Source organism: Aythya ferina, assembly GCF_964211825.1.
Source record: "Aythya ferina genome assembly, chromosome: Z".
Lineage (NCBI taxonomy): Eukaryota > Metazoa > Chordata > Aves > Anseriformes > Anatidae > Aythya > Aythya ferina.
In genome coordinates, this window is record NC_140299.1 from 22,815,552 (window position 1) to 22,832,703 (window position 17,152).

Here is a 17,152-nt window from a genome sequence, read left to right on the forward strand (position 1 = left end):
TCAGGCATCTCATGGAAACCCGAGCTCCTTGGGTGATCTGAAACCCGCTGGGTCAGGGTATTCTGTAAGAGTTTTGGAAAGATGAAAGCAACAATGGCTGAGTCAGCACTGTGCAGCAAATTGATTCGTCTTAAAGACTGCTTACATTGTGAATAATGAAAGATCTGTTTTCAATATCAAAGGCATGAAAAAATCCTGAATTTAGGCATATTTTATAAATATATGAATACAGCTTGTGACTGAAACTATTTTAAGTTTTCCATTTAAACTCAGCATTTACAAACATTTTTCTGTACTCTTTGGGGCAGTTGTGGCATGTATTCCTGAGCTCCGAAAATATTTTTGTTTCCATGTTCAGCTGGTAGGACAGCTGAAGCAGAGGACAGAGTGGAAGAGCAAACAAAAGTTGTTCTTTTTATGGTGGAGCTGCTTTCAGGCAGGTCCTAATTGCTGCTTTTCCAAAATTTGAGACCAGAATGAATAGATTATCTCAGGGAGCAATGTACATAGTTGAAGTTGCTTTCATATTCATGCAAACTCAGCCTGTATGTTTGCCTCTGTGCCCTCTATGCTTGTAAGGATGCAGAATGGGAAGGATGCACAGAGAGCTGTAGTTCCACTTGCTGTGCAGCAAAAGGTCCTTTTGGTGTGGTGCTCTCTGGAGATTAAAAAATAAAAATAAAAAAATCTCATGTTTCACACAAGCTGAGATACTCAGCTGTAAACTTCTTCCTTTGGGGGCATCACCTATATGGCTTGTACAGGTCTTATGTTTGTTAGTGATTTTCTTTTTCTGTGCTTTTAAGGAACTGAAACATTTTTTTATTTTTATTTTTTGCAAGTCTGTGCTTAAAATCCTCCTACATGAGAAGAGGCAGAACTTGATTTAGAGGCAGTGCCACTGCTGTCTCTAGCAGTAATAGTTTGAGTAGCAGAAGCTTGGGAATAGTGGTTTTAGTAGTTGCAAAGAAAAACATGACCACATGTCTAGAGTATGAACACCAGAGCAAACCCCCATCTGCAGCAGGGCTGAAACAGCAGCATGCTAGGATTTCAGCTCTGGACCCCATTGCAGTGAAGGCTTCTGCCAACAGTGGATGTGACTTGCAGTTTTCTGTAAAGCTAGAAATGCCAATATTTCTGAGTGAAATCTTTTCCAGTGGAGACAAAGGATGGTTCTAGTTTTCCCTCCTGCTCCATAACTGATGCTGGCCCTGGTGATAAGAAAGGATTGTGCTATGTTGGGGAGGAGATCAGTGTAACTCCAGGTGGTGAGCGAGACCCCAATTATACTTAGAATTGCCTTAATCCAGCCTAAACAAAGAGAGGGAGATTTGTGCACATTTGCTCTATTGAGCTGCGCCAAAATAATCATTGCTCTCTGGGGAGGTAGAGATCAGGCAAAATTCCTTATTTCAGCCGTGCTATGTGATCCAGAACTGAGGTTGATTACCTGCATACTTCTGCCTGTTGACCTGCAATCCCTGTGTGACCTTTCTGGTATGCCATTTGGGCATGTCCTCCAGCTGTTTTGGTGATCCTGATTAACCACCACTCTGTAGGTTTTGCTGGCTAGCTGGTGAATTTTTGCCACATAGAGTTCTGAATGATGAATACTTTCTTCTTTTGGCTCAGTCCAGACAATAATTTTAGATTCTCTTCCTTATTCAACTGCCAAATTTTCCTTGTCAATCTTCCAGGCCCCCACCTTCCTGCCCCTTTTTTAAAAAAAATAAAAAATGAAAAGTTATGTTTGTGGTAGAAATTGGCCAGTGAATTTAAAAATGCTTGAAATTTAGGAAAATGGGGTAGAAGAAACAGACAAATAAATACTGACTTCTATTACATAAATACTACTTCTGTGAGAAACTATGTTGCAAAAAGAACTTTGCTCTCAATTGAGTTTTTGGATCTAGTGGTTAGAATTAAAGATTACCAGCTAATTATCTTTTCTCTTGCTGTGCTCTGCAAATGTCAAAAGTCCACAAGTGTGATAGGTTTGTTTGTTTGTTTGTTTGTTTGTTTTGGTAAAACGGTATCCATGATCTGTAAGTCAACTATGGCACAAAAGTGGGATGGGGGTGATGGTTGTTATCACGTAAAATAGGAAATAGCAGGATAAAGAACCTAGCCACATGATGCTTCTGAAGGAAAGTGGGATAAGGCTGCAAGAGGCTAGATAACTCCCAAGTAATCTGTCTTATCTTCCTCTTCTGTAACCTTCAGAATCCATATGTAGAGGAAGCCATAGAAAAGCCCTAAAGGAAAGTGAGATTTAGAACAGAATGTGGATCTTAATTTGTCATGCTCATTGATCAGATCCTCACGGAGGGTGGGCGTCGCTAGCAAATTGATTATTATTAATCCAACAGTAAGTGCATGTTTTAAGTGTGCAGGAAGGATGTAGCTGAGGAAAAATGAGTGTCTGAAGCTCGTTGTATAGGCAGTTAATAAATGCTACTTTCTGTCACTTGACAGAGAAGAGCAGTGTCAGTTTTTTTCCTATCTTCTGTATTGGTACTGAAAACTTTATATATATTTTCATACTTTATATGTATTTCATACTGTGAATAATGGCTGCTGCCATTTATCCATACTGAAGTGCTGAGTGACTTTGGTAAAGACCATACCAATCCAGTCTCTAAAAAATAAGCAAAATTAAATTCGTGGGCTGGCTCATTGTTAGCTTTCTCTTATTGGTTTAGTTTTTGTTGTTACTTTGTTGTTAAAACTGCTATGGCCTCTTGCCTAAGGCATAGTCAATCAAGACTACTGTAGAGTCCTCTCATGTACAAAAGCATACTGATATGACATGTCTGTATTTGGATAGCTAATATTTTATTTGGCTGTTCTTTTGACAGTAAGTTTACAATGACTTTCTCCTCTCTAGAAGACGTGCTGTGTTTTGTTTCCTAGGCAGTTATCAGAGATCTGAGACTTCTGTGCTTCAGTAAGTTCTTGACATAGGCAGTGGAAACATCAATATTAAAAACGTGAATTTTAACTTGTTGGATGAGAGCGATCTTTCATCTAAGGAACAAGGCAAAGCCTTGTGTGCCCAACTTTCAGAATACCTGAATTTATAGAATCTCTGTGATTCAAACAAGAAAACTAATGGCATAGAGTGGTCTGAAATGCAGTGTTGATTACTGTAGACAGGATTCATTTTAAAAAGACAATGTTGTATCATTAGCAAACAAATGGTCTTCATGTGCCTTTTAGATGATGGAAGACCATTTTACATGTATATAAATAATCCTTAACTTTATCTAGACAGGCCTTTTGCTAGATTTTTGTGCATCTGCAATGGTTTAGGATTGTGTGTCAGGTTAGATGTTTGGTCAAAAAGGCTTCTTGATACAAATAGAATTAAGATCATAAGTACTTAAATTCCTTGAAAAAGTGTTTCTTATAATACAAAGATTATAGGACACCTATAGGTAAAATACATCTCTGGTCATTCCATGGTTCTTTTCTAATCTTTCTTTAAAACTACCTTTGGTCCTGAAAATATCATTGTGTTCCAGAAATGGAGCTTCATTACATTACAATTATTTAGTTTTGGTTTTTGAAGAGTGATAAGTGAATTCAGTCAGTAGCCACTGTCTTCTGTGTTGACCCCACTTTCAGCTACACCGAAATTCGCATAGCTAAAGCTATGTATTTGTTTTGCATAAAGCTATGTATTTTTTTGTTTTGTATTTGTAAGTGTACATGTATACGCATATATGCACACAGAGTAGTAAACCAGAAGTGTCAGAAATCTTGCTATATATTTCAGTTTATGGTTCAATTCCTCCTGGCCACCTCCAGAGGAAGGACTTTAAGAAGTTTTTAAGGTTTTAAAAGAACATTAAGAAGTTTTTTTATTAAAAAAACTTCTGTTTTTTAACATTGAGCTGAATAACCTATTTCTCAGAAGGGTCCATGATACTGAAATAAGTTTTTAAACACCTGCATTAAGTGTGTGGTTTCGCTTGCTTTTTCTTGCCTTCCCCCACTCAATATCAGAGTACAACACCTGGTATAAGTCAAAAGTAAATTTAAGCCACTGGTATGACAAACAGGTTCCTGTCAAGAAAGACCTAAAAATCTGCTTTGACAGCACTAGACTTTCTGCTTAAATTGAATTTATGGAAAAGGAGGCATAGTGGCATAGAGAGCAGCCACAGAGTACAGTTCCCTTTTAGTGGTCTCATTCTTCAGATTCACTGGCCTCTCCAGGCACATGATGAAGCATTTTAGAAGCACATACAATTACAAACATTTAAAGGACAAATAGCTAATATGTGTTACCTGAAATAGCAGGTTATCGATGCTAATTTTATTCTAGTAGCATATGGATTTTTCTTGAAAAAAATACTGTATTCTTAATCCAAGTTGGAAAATCGCAGTATTAATGTTTATTTTGCATATGAGTTTATTTAAAAATTTAATGTTTATTTAAAATTATTTATATTGAAAATTTTCAGCCAAACTTAAAATAGCAAAGTTTCTTTAAAATAAAAAGACCTGTACTTGTACAGCTCTTTTGTTAGGGAAACATTATGAAAGCAAATGCAGTTGTGATACAATAGTAGATTTTGTTTGTTTTTTATGGTATAGTGATGATAGAGGTGAAAGGCTTGGGTGGCAGAATCATTCAGTACTGATTTCTTACTGACATGGTGTATGCGTATTTTCTGTTTTCATGATCTGTTTTGTCAGCTTCTGACAAATAAAAATTTTGGCAGATATATTGATCACAATTTCATTCTCTGGCATATCTGGAGATAATCCTTATCTTAATTTTCATATAAATGTCTGCAGCATTTTTTTCCTTCTGTGCAAATAATTTGAAGCTATTCTGGGAGATCTGTTTTGAACCATGAATACTGTATTTTAATGTTTTAAGCCTTGCCACTTAAGCTATATGTACAAGCCATGCATTTAACCAGCAAATTCTGTTGGAAACTTTGTTCAACCATGTTTATGAATGCCTTAGTGACTGGGGGCCTGATCTCAGGTACATTACAAAGTATAATTTCTGTAATATTTGGTAATGATCAGTGAGAATTGTTAGTGGACTTTCTCTCATGTTGTTTCATGAACTGGCTGCTAAGTTGCTATATGAAATGCTCTAGGAATAGAACAGTAATGCGATTAATATTGCAGAAGTGTATTTCTTTTATAAAGACCTCATCTGAAACACCAGAGAATCAGTCCACTGGTTTCTAAATGGATTAAGTTTTTACATGTAGCAGTTTTATGTTCATCATTTTTATGTCTGTATTGGAGTCTAATAATTTCCCCTCCCTCTCGCTGTATTTTGCAGGCATACAGGAGTTTCCAGAAAATATAAAAAACTGCAAAGTCTTGACTGTTGTTGAAGCGAGTGTAAATCCAATTTCAAAGTAAGTTTGTAACTTTTATGATACTTAAGATTTTATGCAAACAGTGCTGACTCTCAAACATGCTCCATTCAAATTTTTGCTAACCAACCCTTGTAATTGGAGGCAAGGAACAGAGGGTACCTGAGGTATTTTCATTAGGCTCATTGTGTTGAGATAGAGTATTGCTGTGTTAGTCACGTATTTTGCCAAGTTAATGGGCTGTGTGAGGTATCCTGCATTATTTCATGTGGCTTTGTTAGCTTTTTTTTGGTCCATTACTTCTCTGTGAAGGTAGAGAAATGTGTTAAGAGTTTTGTTTCTTAATAACTAATTAATTTTACTCCAAATCCGCTACCATGGTTTTTCAAACAACCTGTGTGAATTGATTTACTTGTCACCTTCTATAGTAACAAAATTAACTTGACAAAGTAGCACTGCCACAGATAAAAACCTCATGTAAGGTAAGTCTGCTGCGGAGGAAAAAAGGCATTAAATGGGTTTTAATTTATCTTATCACCTCTAATGAATGCTTCTTCCACAGTAGCTGTCAGGAGTAGCTGTCAGGAGCTGTTTGTAGTTTTTACTGCCTATAGATATTGTCCTCAATACTTAAAAATAATTTTGAAACGAACCTTGTATTGAACAAGTATCTAGCGCAGTCCTGTAGAAATTCCTTTGCCACCTATTAATGCTGTTGGTATGTAGGATTTCAGTACTATACTGTTGTTTAAGAAAGGATAACTTAATGCCCTGAATATAATTGAAGGCACTGTGGTATTTTATTTCTTTGTAGGCTTCCAGATGGATTTTCCCAACTGTTAAACCTAACACAGCTGTACCTGAATGATGCTTTTCTTGAGTTTTTGCCAGCCAATTTTGGCAGGTGAGTTGAATTTGAAACTTAGTATCTACATTTAATTTTAAATTTATGCAGAGAAGTTTCTGCTTCTACTCAAAGTGTGAACTGGAGGAGAGGAGGAAGTGTACATTACCTATTCATTTATACCATTTTATTTAAAGAAAAAAATACCTTTATCACTGGTGCTTTATTTGGGGTTTAGGCAGGACAAATAATGCTTATGATAAGCAAAGAAACAAACATGTTTATGCAGTTGCTTCTTGTACAACGTAAATCCGATAATTACAGGTTAAGCAATTAATGGAATTTGTAATTCTACATGTCTGCTCTTGGTTGCACACATTTCTTCATGCATATAATTTTTGAGTGTCATCTTATCAATATTTATAGTTTATTCAGGTACACTGACTAAGCAAAACTGTTCCATATAATAGCTTAAATGTGAGACACATACCAAACCCCTATCACTTCAAAATGGAGTAAGTCTTGGGAACAGAAGTGAAAGGGTGATATTGCTAGAAGAAAGACTCCTAGATGAGAATTGTCTGTTCTGTCATCCTTACCATGCTGATCAGCAATTTCTGCTTTTTCTCTACTCTTCACTTTTTATGTTATCTTATGCTGTCTTTGTCACTCTGCTGCCCTATCTCACATCCAGCAAACCTCTCTTTCAGGAAATATGGCTATTAGTTAACAAGGCATATTGCTGTGTATTTGCCTTAGACTATGTAGTTCTAGTTCAGGTCAGCACAGGCTGCAAAAGATTACAAAAGCCTCCAAATAGAGTGCTGCAGAAGTTTGGCAGATCAGGAGATGTGCAGTGAAAGATGAGCACAGGTGCAGTCCTTTAATGACCATTAGTGTTTTAGTCATCTGTGACAAGTTAGTGGCCTATTCTTCTCTGTCCGGTTATATGTCATTGCCTGATGAATGATTAAAAGTACCAGATACATTACACTCTCTGCTAACAGAAAAGCTGTTTATGATGCAGGAAAATATTAATTATCATGCTAGTTTCTAGTAAACTAAGTGTACATTTCAAAAGTCTTCATTAAGGTTAAAGAAGGAATTTCTGGAAAATGCTTTGTCTTTTTGTTGGCATTTTAATGATTGCCTATACATTTTTCTTCTTTTTTAATTGTTTAACTAAATGCAAGGTTTTCTTAGTAAAAAACAAAACAAAAAACAGGCAGTACAGATAAAATTGAAGACTTCAGGTTGACATAGTTGTTTTTTGAAGCTAATCTTAAATATCTCTAAAAACTGCATTCACTATCATTTTACTTCATCACTGTCACTTCCTCTTCTGTAATGCTTAGTGTGCTGTAACTTGCTTAATTGTTAGGCAATTGGTGAAGTCATTCAAAATACTTTATATAAGTTTTCTTGCCTAGTACATTTATTCTGTATTGCACAGAATAAATATTATTCTATAGGAAAGTAAATTTTAGATTATATAAATTAGAAAATAATGAATCTGTTAAAATGTTAACTGTTGGATATTTGAAAAAAGAACTCTAGAACACATTAGAGATAAAATAAAACCCCAAGATTTCTTTCAAAAGAACTTTTCTGTTCTAACTGATTAATTATTTTGTAAAAGAGAGTTAAGGTTTTGCGGAAGAGAGGTTTTTGTTTTTAATTAAAGTTCTGTAAATTTAACAAAGCTTTTGCTGACAATCCCAACATTGTGACAAAATAAGTACGTATTAGATTTCTGCTCAGAACTATAAGAGCTTGAAGAAAGAGGATTGCTGTCTTGCTGACCTAGGACACAAATTTTCTTTCAGTTGGGGTGTTTCTTTTCCGTGTCCTGATGGCTTTTTTTTTTTGCTTTTAAAAGCTTTGTGATTTTTTGTCTTTTTTTTTTTTTCCGCCATCTACTTCTCCTTGAGGTAGTCTTCTTAATCTAAGCCATGTTCTATAGAACTTGGACTCAAACTTAGACAAGTCTTTCTGTTTCTTCCTCCACACTGTATTATGTAGATCATTTGTATGCAGAGGGATTTTCTCCCATTGTAGTGCTTCCTGCAGGAATAAATCTGTCTATCCAATAGAGCTCTTGATGTTTCTGTGAAGGTCAGGTGATCTTAAGAATTTCACAGTACTCTGTGATGTACTGCATCTCCTGAAAAATAGGAGATGATGGACTGAAACTGTGTGGCCCATACAATGAGAGTGTTTGTACCTTGTTATGTCTGAACTTATCAAAATAAAAAATTAGAGGGTGCTAAGTTTTAATAGCCCTATTTCTCTATGTAACGTCTATTTCTATATATTTTCAGCTCATTAAGCAGAAACTAATTTCATAGGCCTCTGTTTCTAACATCATCAGTGTTAAAGGCATGTGTTGTATAGTTGTGCAGCTGTACCACATACTATGTAAAATGTTTCTTCTCTCTGTAATAAAAGAACTGTAAACTTCATTGTTTCTGAAAAGTACAGTAAAATTAAAAAAAAATCTGAAAAAATTGTATAGTCTGAAAATGTAGAGTAAAAATAGCTAGATTTCAGATGTTTGTGAGTATGCAGTAACTGTTCATATTACTGTTTCTTGGTTGTTTTTTTTTTTTTTTTTTTTTCTGTGCATATGGAAGGGAAATACTGTTTTAATGCTTGCTGAGACAAACTAAATGCTATTTTAACACTTGCTGAGTGTTGTCAGTTATTTACATCCAGAACAAGCCTTCACCTTCTTCCAGTTCTGTGCCTCAATTGTTTTGTGTATGTTCTTAAAGCTTCTACTTCTAACTACATAAGAACACATGAAAGCATGAAGCATAGTAATTGAGTTTTGTTTCCTGCTCTTTCTGGTAACTACTGGCAATAATACCTTTTAAAAATAGTAACTCTAGATTTTTCTGTTCATGTGCCAGGGTCTCTGTTCCACCAGCTTAGTTTTAAAATGTGGTTTCCCATATCAGTTTCTCTCTGACTGCTCATACTCTTTTGTTCTACAGTTCAATTGCTATCAGCTCTCAGGAGTGTTTTTTCCCCCATTCTCTCACCTGCATTTTTTTGTGGTGTTCCCATATCCCTCTTTCAATCTGATAGACTAAACAAAATCCATTTTCTCTCTGGTGTGACAGGTTTTTCTTTGTGCCTTTATTAATAGATCTTGGAACTAGTTTCAGTTTGAATTTCTTTTTTTTTTTAATGGTGGAGGATGACAGCATCTGTAACTATATTTAGGATCCAAATTGAGTTCTCTTCATGGCTTATACAATGTCATGATTATCTTCTTGTTTCTCTTTGAAATGTCAGTGGTTACACTGTAGTGTTCCACTAGCCCTTTTTGCAGCTGCTGAGTGTTGCTTCCCACATGATCAACTGATGCATTGGACAGCTCAGTTAAAAATGACTGATGACTCGACAAGGAAATAATAAGTACATGATTTGCTACTGTGGCATTCTCTCCCCCTTCCATTCTTTCTGTCCTTAGCGTTATATACTGTTCTTTTCTCTTCAGTGTTTTATTACTATATTGTACCATGACTGTTTAGCCTAATCAAAATTTTCCTGTCTTTTTCTGTTAGAAAACATTGAACAGGATAGTCTCAAAATTGATCTTTGAATACCTCTCAGAAATCTTCAGCCTGATGGTTAGGAAAGAAAACTGTAATGCAAATTACTTCTGGTATATTCATGAATCTTTTATTGCATTTACCTCCATTTCATTCTCTGCTTCAAAGTCTGTGCTCAAACTTTGCATATTATTGAGGTCAAGGTTATCCAGTCTTTTTCTCCTCCTTTATGAGCACTAGATACTTGCTGTCCTTTGGTGATGTTGCAGTTGTCTAGCCTGTTAGGCTTATTAAAAATCACCAGACTTGTGATCAAGTGTGCTAGTTCCTCTGGAATTTTGAGGTAATAGTGTTTTTTCCTCCACTCCCAAATCGTAATTTGAATACATGAATATTGGCCTTGGTCCCAGAGTTAGCCTTTATACCAATGTGCAGAAGTCTGAAAACTGCTTATGTGTACTGAAGAAAACTATGCATGTTGTATCTAAATACACCATATATATTCACATCCAGATATACAAATATATAAGTAGAGTATTCTGAACTTTTGAAGCTCATTGGATGATAATGTTTGAACAGCTTTGAAAGAGAGACATTATTTATTGTTGGGTGTTTAAGATAAGCCATGTGGTGTATCTTCAGCATTGTTTTAAAAACACTGAGAATGTTGTCTGTGGTGGGGTGTTGCTTCCAGAGACTTTTTACTGTGATTTTGCTGTGAAATTACTTCTGCTCATGTTTCTAAAGAACCTGCAGCAGTAGATGCTTTGAGAAGTTAAGTTTCTACTGTAGGCTAGCGCTTTACATTAATGTACAATGATCAAACTGGGGACTTGATACAGTTACACCTAAGCAAGTTTGCAAACTTAAGTAAAATGCAACCCATTATGGGATGCAAATATATCAGTCCTCTTGTCTGTTATAGTTAAGATTCATAAAGAGTATTTCTGCATTAGTGAAACTGTGAAGGAGGTTAAAAATCAGGATCTTCTCTATGAAATGTACAAACATTATACTGTCTGTCCAAGGAATGACTGCTGTTGAACAGCAAATTACTAAGTGTATCTGTTGTATATTTATTTTACATTTTTACAGATTGTATAGTTAAATCAGATTTAGGAAGAATGTCTTACCATGGGCAGGGTATTCACATAGAAGTTTTCTCAAGATAAACTATTTTTGTAATGTAGCTGAAGTTGTTTGCATAGAAATATTGCAGCAATTATTTTGGTGAGACCATTACTCCAGGTATACTTGAATAATACTCCCCTATACCTTTGTGTTTAGGTGCTGTATAAGTATTTAATGTGTATGGGATTTTATAGTCAAGAGATGAAATATTTTCTTACAAGTACAACAAATCTTAGTGATAGAATGGCAGAGGAAATGTATATTCTGCCATTGTGACTTATTTTTCTTTTAATATGGGTGAACTAGTCTGTATTTCTTTTCCAAATTAAAGCTCCACTTTTTTCAATTCCATTGCTGGAATTCAAATGCTTAGCATGGGTGTGTACACCAGCAATTTAAAGAGCAGCTAGGCTAAGTATTTGATGTGTATGATTACATTAAACTTGAATTAACCCTCCCAATCATAATGGAAGAGATGGCAACTGCTTCAGGCCAATATTTCTCACTAATTACTGCAAGAAAATTACTAGTTTAGACACAGCCTGTATCTCCCAGCCAGGAGAGGCTGAAAATGTTTGTCCAGTAGCCCTTGCTCTACACGTAAGAAATAAGGTAATTTGGATCTTACGGTTAGCAGAAGAGAGAGTAGAACATGAAACAGGGTTACAAACCTGTGGACCTTTCTGTCACTGACGACAGTCTTTTAATTTCATAAATTGGCGTATGAAAACTAATACAGTGGGTTCTGGCTAAAGTCAACAAAATGTGGGTGTACATATATATATAGCTTAGCATATGAATGCTTCTACTGCTTTCAACTGAGAAATTTGACTGCATACATGTGTTCTGAAGAAAAGCTAAAACCTGACTAGCTGTTTCCCTGTCATCAAAGCAAAACACCAACTGGAGCCTAATGCAATGTTTGATTGTGGAAACCTTCCCAAAATAAAGTGTTTTGGAGTTGATTGTGCTTCTTTATTTTTAGTTCAGTGTTTAGAAACAGACTTGTTGCGAATCAGTAAGAATCTGAACACAGATACTTGAGTTGTGGGATGCATCAGAAAGGTGGTAGTGGGAAATGATTTCTTACTAGTGATTGAAGAATTGTTGTCTTATTGGGTGGATTGTCCTTGTTCTTCTGTATTCTTGAAGTGTTTGCCTTTTCAGGGGCTGGCCCTAATCAGTGCTGATAATGGGCATGATCTAATACCGAAGCAGGCCCAGAGCAACATTTGTGCTGTTGATGTGATAACTTTGTCCTTAGGACTATAAAGAGCAACACCTGCAGTCTCCAAAGAGAAAGGATTATTATTTCTCCTTTCTAAAGAAGATTGTTCATTCTCTTTGTCATACTTGGAGAATTATCAGTACTCAAGATATAATAGACCTCGTGCTGTTGCATCTGTCCAAGTCTGCAAAGATTTGTGGAAGGAGGAGTTTTACAGTGGGTAACAAACATTTAAAGCTTTGGGAAACAGAAGTTATAAGACAATGTGATTAAAATGCAGGGAATGAAAATCTGTAGAACTTGGTTTGAGCTTTGCAATGTTTTGCTATGAGGAAAGGCTCCCAGTTCCTGGGCATGTATTGACACAAAGGACAAGTGTGGTATCTTCTCAGTATGAAAAAAGAATTACCTTAATAATAAAATTGAGCAGCTGCTAGGTAAGACTCTTACCTGGTTGCACAAAAGGCAAGGAATTGAGAAAGCTGCAGCAGAATAAAATGGCAAATGATTATGGGAAAATGCTTCCTGTATGTCCAGTGTACCCTTGAGCAAAATTTAGGTGCTATGCAAGCCACAAGATGCCGCAGAAGTATCTTCTAGGGAAGGCTATTAATCGCTTGAAGTGTGTAACTTGCTGTTTTGTTCTTGGGTTCAGAAATCCAAACTCAAAATGACCATTGAAATATGAGGGTTTCACCAGTGATGAAGCTGGTGACAGGGCTAGAAAACAGGAGTTGAAAGGAACAACTTAGGCAACTGGAGTTGCATGCTCTGGAGAACAGAAAGGTGAGGGCAGACCTTATTATTGCTTTCCGCAACTACCTGGAAGGATGTTGCGGTGTCAGTCTTCAGGTCTCTTTTCCCAGGTGACAAGTGATAGGACTCAAGGAAATGGTCTCAAGTTGTGTCAGGGAGGTTTACGTTGGATATCAGGAAGAATTTCTTCATAGAATTGGTGGCCAGGCATTGGAAGGCATCACTGCCCAAGGAAGTGGTGGAGTCCCCATCCCCATCCCGGGAGCATTTATGCAGTCTGTCTCTAAGAGACATGGTGGGTCCAGCTGTTAGCTGCTCTTTGACGATCTTGAAAGTCTTTTCCAACCTAGATGATTCTTAGGTGAAGAAATCTTTTCCAATTATCTTCTAGATGGACAGCAGCAATGTTACTATGAACTGGATTTCAAGTCCTTCAGGTCAGGCAAAGCAAAGAGCTGAGTGGCTTCAAGAAATTTTTGAGCAAGTTTAAGAAACATCCTCTACTTGCTTTGTTTCTTTAGTAGTTTTGTTTTCACATTTTTTGTTTTACCTCATGTTAAGATGAAAGACAGCTCCTTCCAGAATACTCCTTTGAAAACAACCTATTTTGTTGTACTATTTTAGAATACGGAAAACACCTTTTTTTTTTTTTTTTTTTAAAGTAGTATGCCAAAATCATGTCTCCCATGCTTTATAAGTCTGAATGCCTGCACAGTTCCCCATAGACCTGTTTGAACTGGGTTTGAATGCCATTTTGGTATAGGTTTTGTTGTGCAGCCACAGTAGTATTAACACAGGTGGGGACAGCATTCAAAGTTAGCAGTGAATCTTGGGGGGAGGAGATTTATTTCTTTTGTGTGTGTTACCCACTGTAAGGTATCCTTTCAGCATCCTTACAAGGTTGTTGTTTCTCTGGGAAGCTGTGGGGGAGGAAGTTCCCCTCCAGCAGTAGCTAACAGCTGGCAGCTATTGCTTGTGATGCTGTGCTAGTAGGCTGAGCTGTGCTCTATTTCAAGGTGACTGTTATATTCTTAGATTATTCATAGGCATGGTAGATTGCTGCTTTCAGATGCATCCAAAAAAGAGAGACTGTTTTGAGGAAAAACAGATATTGTTTTCAGGCATTCTATTTTTACTTCATATATAGTTATCACTGCTTAATAAGAATTAAGGTTTTCATCTGTGTCCTTACAACGTACTCAGTTCAGCACAGCACCTTCAGGAAAGACTGGTCTGTCTGTTCACTGAGCTCCTTTTTCAGTCGTGGAGCTTACTGCCCTATTTTGTGTAGTATGAGGCCTGTTGATGGGTCACGTGTAGAATTCTTGTCTTTACAACCCTGTATATATTTAAACCAAATTCAATTTCTGCATTTCACTTAATAAAGAGTCTTGTCACTTCTGAACTAATGCAAAAAAAAAAATAAAAATCTGCTGGGGATGCTCCATTGCTTGAATGTCAAGACCGCTTTGAACTTAACCTGGGCCAAGCAGTTGAGTTTGGAATTTAGAGGTTATTTATCTTGCACTAAGGATTTACTCAGAGAAAGGTCAAAAAAAAAAAAAAAAAGTGCCCTCTAATAGAAATATCAAAATAGATTAAGAATTTGACTAAAAAGAGAATATGGAATGAAATCACGTATGAATGTAAAGGTTGTTTTTACCATGCAGAAAACCACAGGTATTCCACTAAAAAGTCCTTTCATATGAAATATTCTGATAAATTTCCTGTATTAGAAATTCATCGTCGTAACTTGTACAGACCTTTCTTATTTCATGGGTACCTCTGTGTGTGAGGATGGCAATGACTCCTAATGATTCCAATTAAATGCTTTAAAATCTGTAAGTTGAGGGAAAATGACTGTGTTCCAGCAGGTACAGGAAAGAAGGAAAGATCCCATTTCTTTGCTGCTTTTCAAAAACCAAACCTTAAGGAGTAAATTTGACAAGCAGATTTCTGCATGAAACATTTGCATTCTTACAAGAAAACATTTCAAACTTGTAGATCTCTTTTGAAATGTAAATTTTGCAATATAAATAAGTTCTGAGATTGCTTTTGTCATAAAATACAGTATATTGTGATAATTTGTTATGCTTTCTGTTACAGATTAACTAAACTACAGATATTGGAACTTAGAGAAAACCAGTTAAAAATATTGCCAAAGTAAGTATGTATGAATCTTATATAAAGTATTTTGGAGGTTTTTTTCTATAGTTATACTAATAGAGTAATGCATATTGAAAAGTAGATTGCAACTTATAATTTGTACCTAAGTAACCAAAGTAACTTCTCAAGAAAATTTCTCTTCATGCTGCCGAAATTAGATATCCTTGCAGAATGATTGGTTTTCCTATAGAGGTTTGCACGAATTTTTCTTGGTACCCCTTTCTGTACTTGAAGTTTTCTGTCCCTGTCCAGCTCTGTGGATTTCTGACCCCCCTCTGGATCTTTAAGTCAGGATGTGGGCAATTGAGGAAGATCGCTGTAAGGTGTCTGAAGGTTTTTTGCACACATCAATCTACCAGTGCACACATGCCTGACTGGGTAGATCTCAGATGGCTGAGCACCTGAAACTAGACATTGGTAGTTAATATCATTATCTCTAAATCAAGTGATGAGTTTGAGATGCTCATTCTGAATGACTGAGGAAGTGTAATTCACATGATGTGAACTTTTTTTTTTTTTTTTTTCATTTAAAGCAGTTCATTGCTGAAGAACATAACTTGTTACTTTATTGCACAGTCTGCTATTCAGGTTCTACAATGCATTTGGCTTGTTTAATGTAATGGAAGCATGTATCTCAGCCATATTTTCTTTAATTGTAAAATAGTTGTGGAAATCACTATGGCACTTGTTCTAACATTTACAAGAATTGTACCTGTCATTTAAAATCTAGCATCTTTCTCCTTGCAAACTCTCATTTTGTCAGACCCGCCCATGCTGGCAGTGTTGTAGTTCCTGTTGTTTCAGTTAGCAAATGCTCTGTCTTTTTTCTGACTTGGACCCAGCAGGTCTAAGTAGGTTAGTGGAAGTACAAAAGGTCAGTAAAGTGAGAAACAGATTCCAGAGATGGGCTTTGAAGAGCCAGTTGTGGAGTCCTGAGCAGGTTGAGGTATGCAATTAAAAGGTCCTCTGGCAGCAGAAACTGGTAAAGTGTACTTGTTTCAAATGGTACAATTGTTTCAGATGTTTTGGTTGAGAAGGTGCTAACAATTGAATACTCTCATTCTGTTCAGCTTATATGCTAGTAGAAATTTGCATGCTGTAGGCTGAAATGTGAATTGCCAACCCTTCAAGTACACAGCCAGTTGACAGCCTAGTGACTAAAGTATATGCTTAAGATGTGAGCAAGGGGTATGTTCTATTGGAATTCCCTTTTTGTCTGTCTAGATACCATACTGTGGTGTCTGCTGTATATAAATGCCAAAACTCAAATCTGGAATGAAATATATAGCATCAGAAAGTGTGAACATAATTTTAAAGTGTGAAGTGTTCTACTCATTCATGTGATATAAATGCTCTTTCCTTCTTTCTGATATCACTAATTTTCAGTAGAAAAAAAACAGGGATGTAATTTGGGATAGTAGCTATGTAAATTAAGTTACTCCCGACTGAGGAACAGTAGCTATAATTAAAAAACATAGCCAATACAGATTTTGTTTACAAAATTACTCTGACCTTAATTGCCATAATTAACACTAATAGCATGAATTACATGCAATGTTTTGAAAAGAGTCGTTTACAGAGGTGCTTTTTTGTTTTGTTTTGTTTTGTAGTGATAAGAGCCATTTATTTAAATGTTATAATGTATTTAGGCTAAATGCCACGTTTGCTGAAGCTGCTGGGAGCTTTTTGTTGACTTCAGTGGTTTTAGGGTTTCACCCTTGCTGGAAAACTGAACAGCAGCTGTCATGAGGATGTCCTATGCAGCACCTTCTTAATGATCTACAGTACCTGCTGAGCTGTCACCTTTATTATTCTCTTCTGGTACTCTTGTGGTTCAATTAAGGGAGATTAAAGCTTTGGAGACTGCTTTAATTTAAACACATAATTACTTATTTTGCTGTGGTGCGGAACTAGAAAAATATATTGTTTGTGTGATGTACACTGCAGAGAAAAAATTTATTGTGGTGCCCATAGTATGCAAGAGGTGAATCAGACTTTTCGGGTAGTACAACTGTGCAGCAGTTGACCTAACCAACAAATTCATCTGTGTCTTGGCTGAACTATTATGTCAGAACAGAAAGTGATATGAAATTACAACTTGCATAGTTTTCCAAAC

At 36.2% G+C, this 17,152-nt stretch overlaps 1 protein-coding gene across 7 annotated transcripts in view; it reads left to right on the forward strand.

Moving 5' to 3' along the window:
* Positions 1-17,152, forward strand: part of ERBIN (erbb2 interacting protein) — a 121,770-nt gene that overhangs the window by 64,276 nt on the left and 40,342 nt on the right. For all 7 annotated transcript variants that reach the window (XM_084503552.1, XM_084503551.1, XM_084503556.1 and 4 more), the window contains 3 exons: positions 5,315-5,393; positions 6,166-6,255; positions 14,977-15,033. In XM_084503552.1, coding sequence (XP_084359678.1) covers positions 5,315-5,393; positions 6,166-6,255; positions 14,977-15,033 — 226 coding nt within the window. The remainder of the gene's footprint in view (positions 1-5,314; positions 5,394-6,165; positions 6,256-14,976; positions 15,034-17,152) is intronic.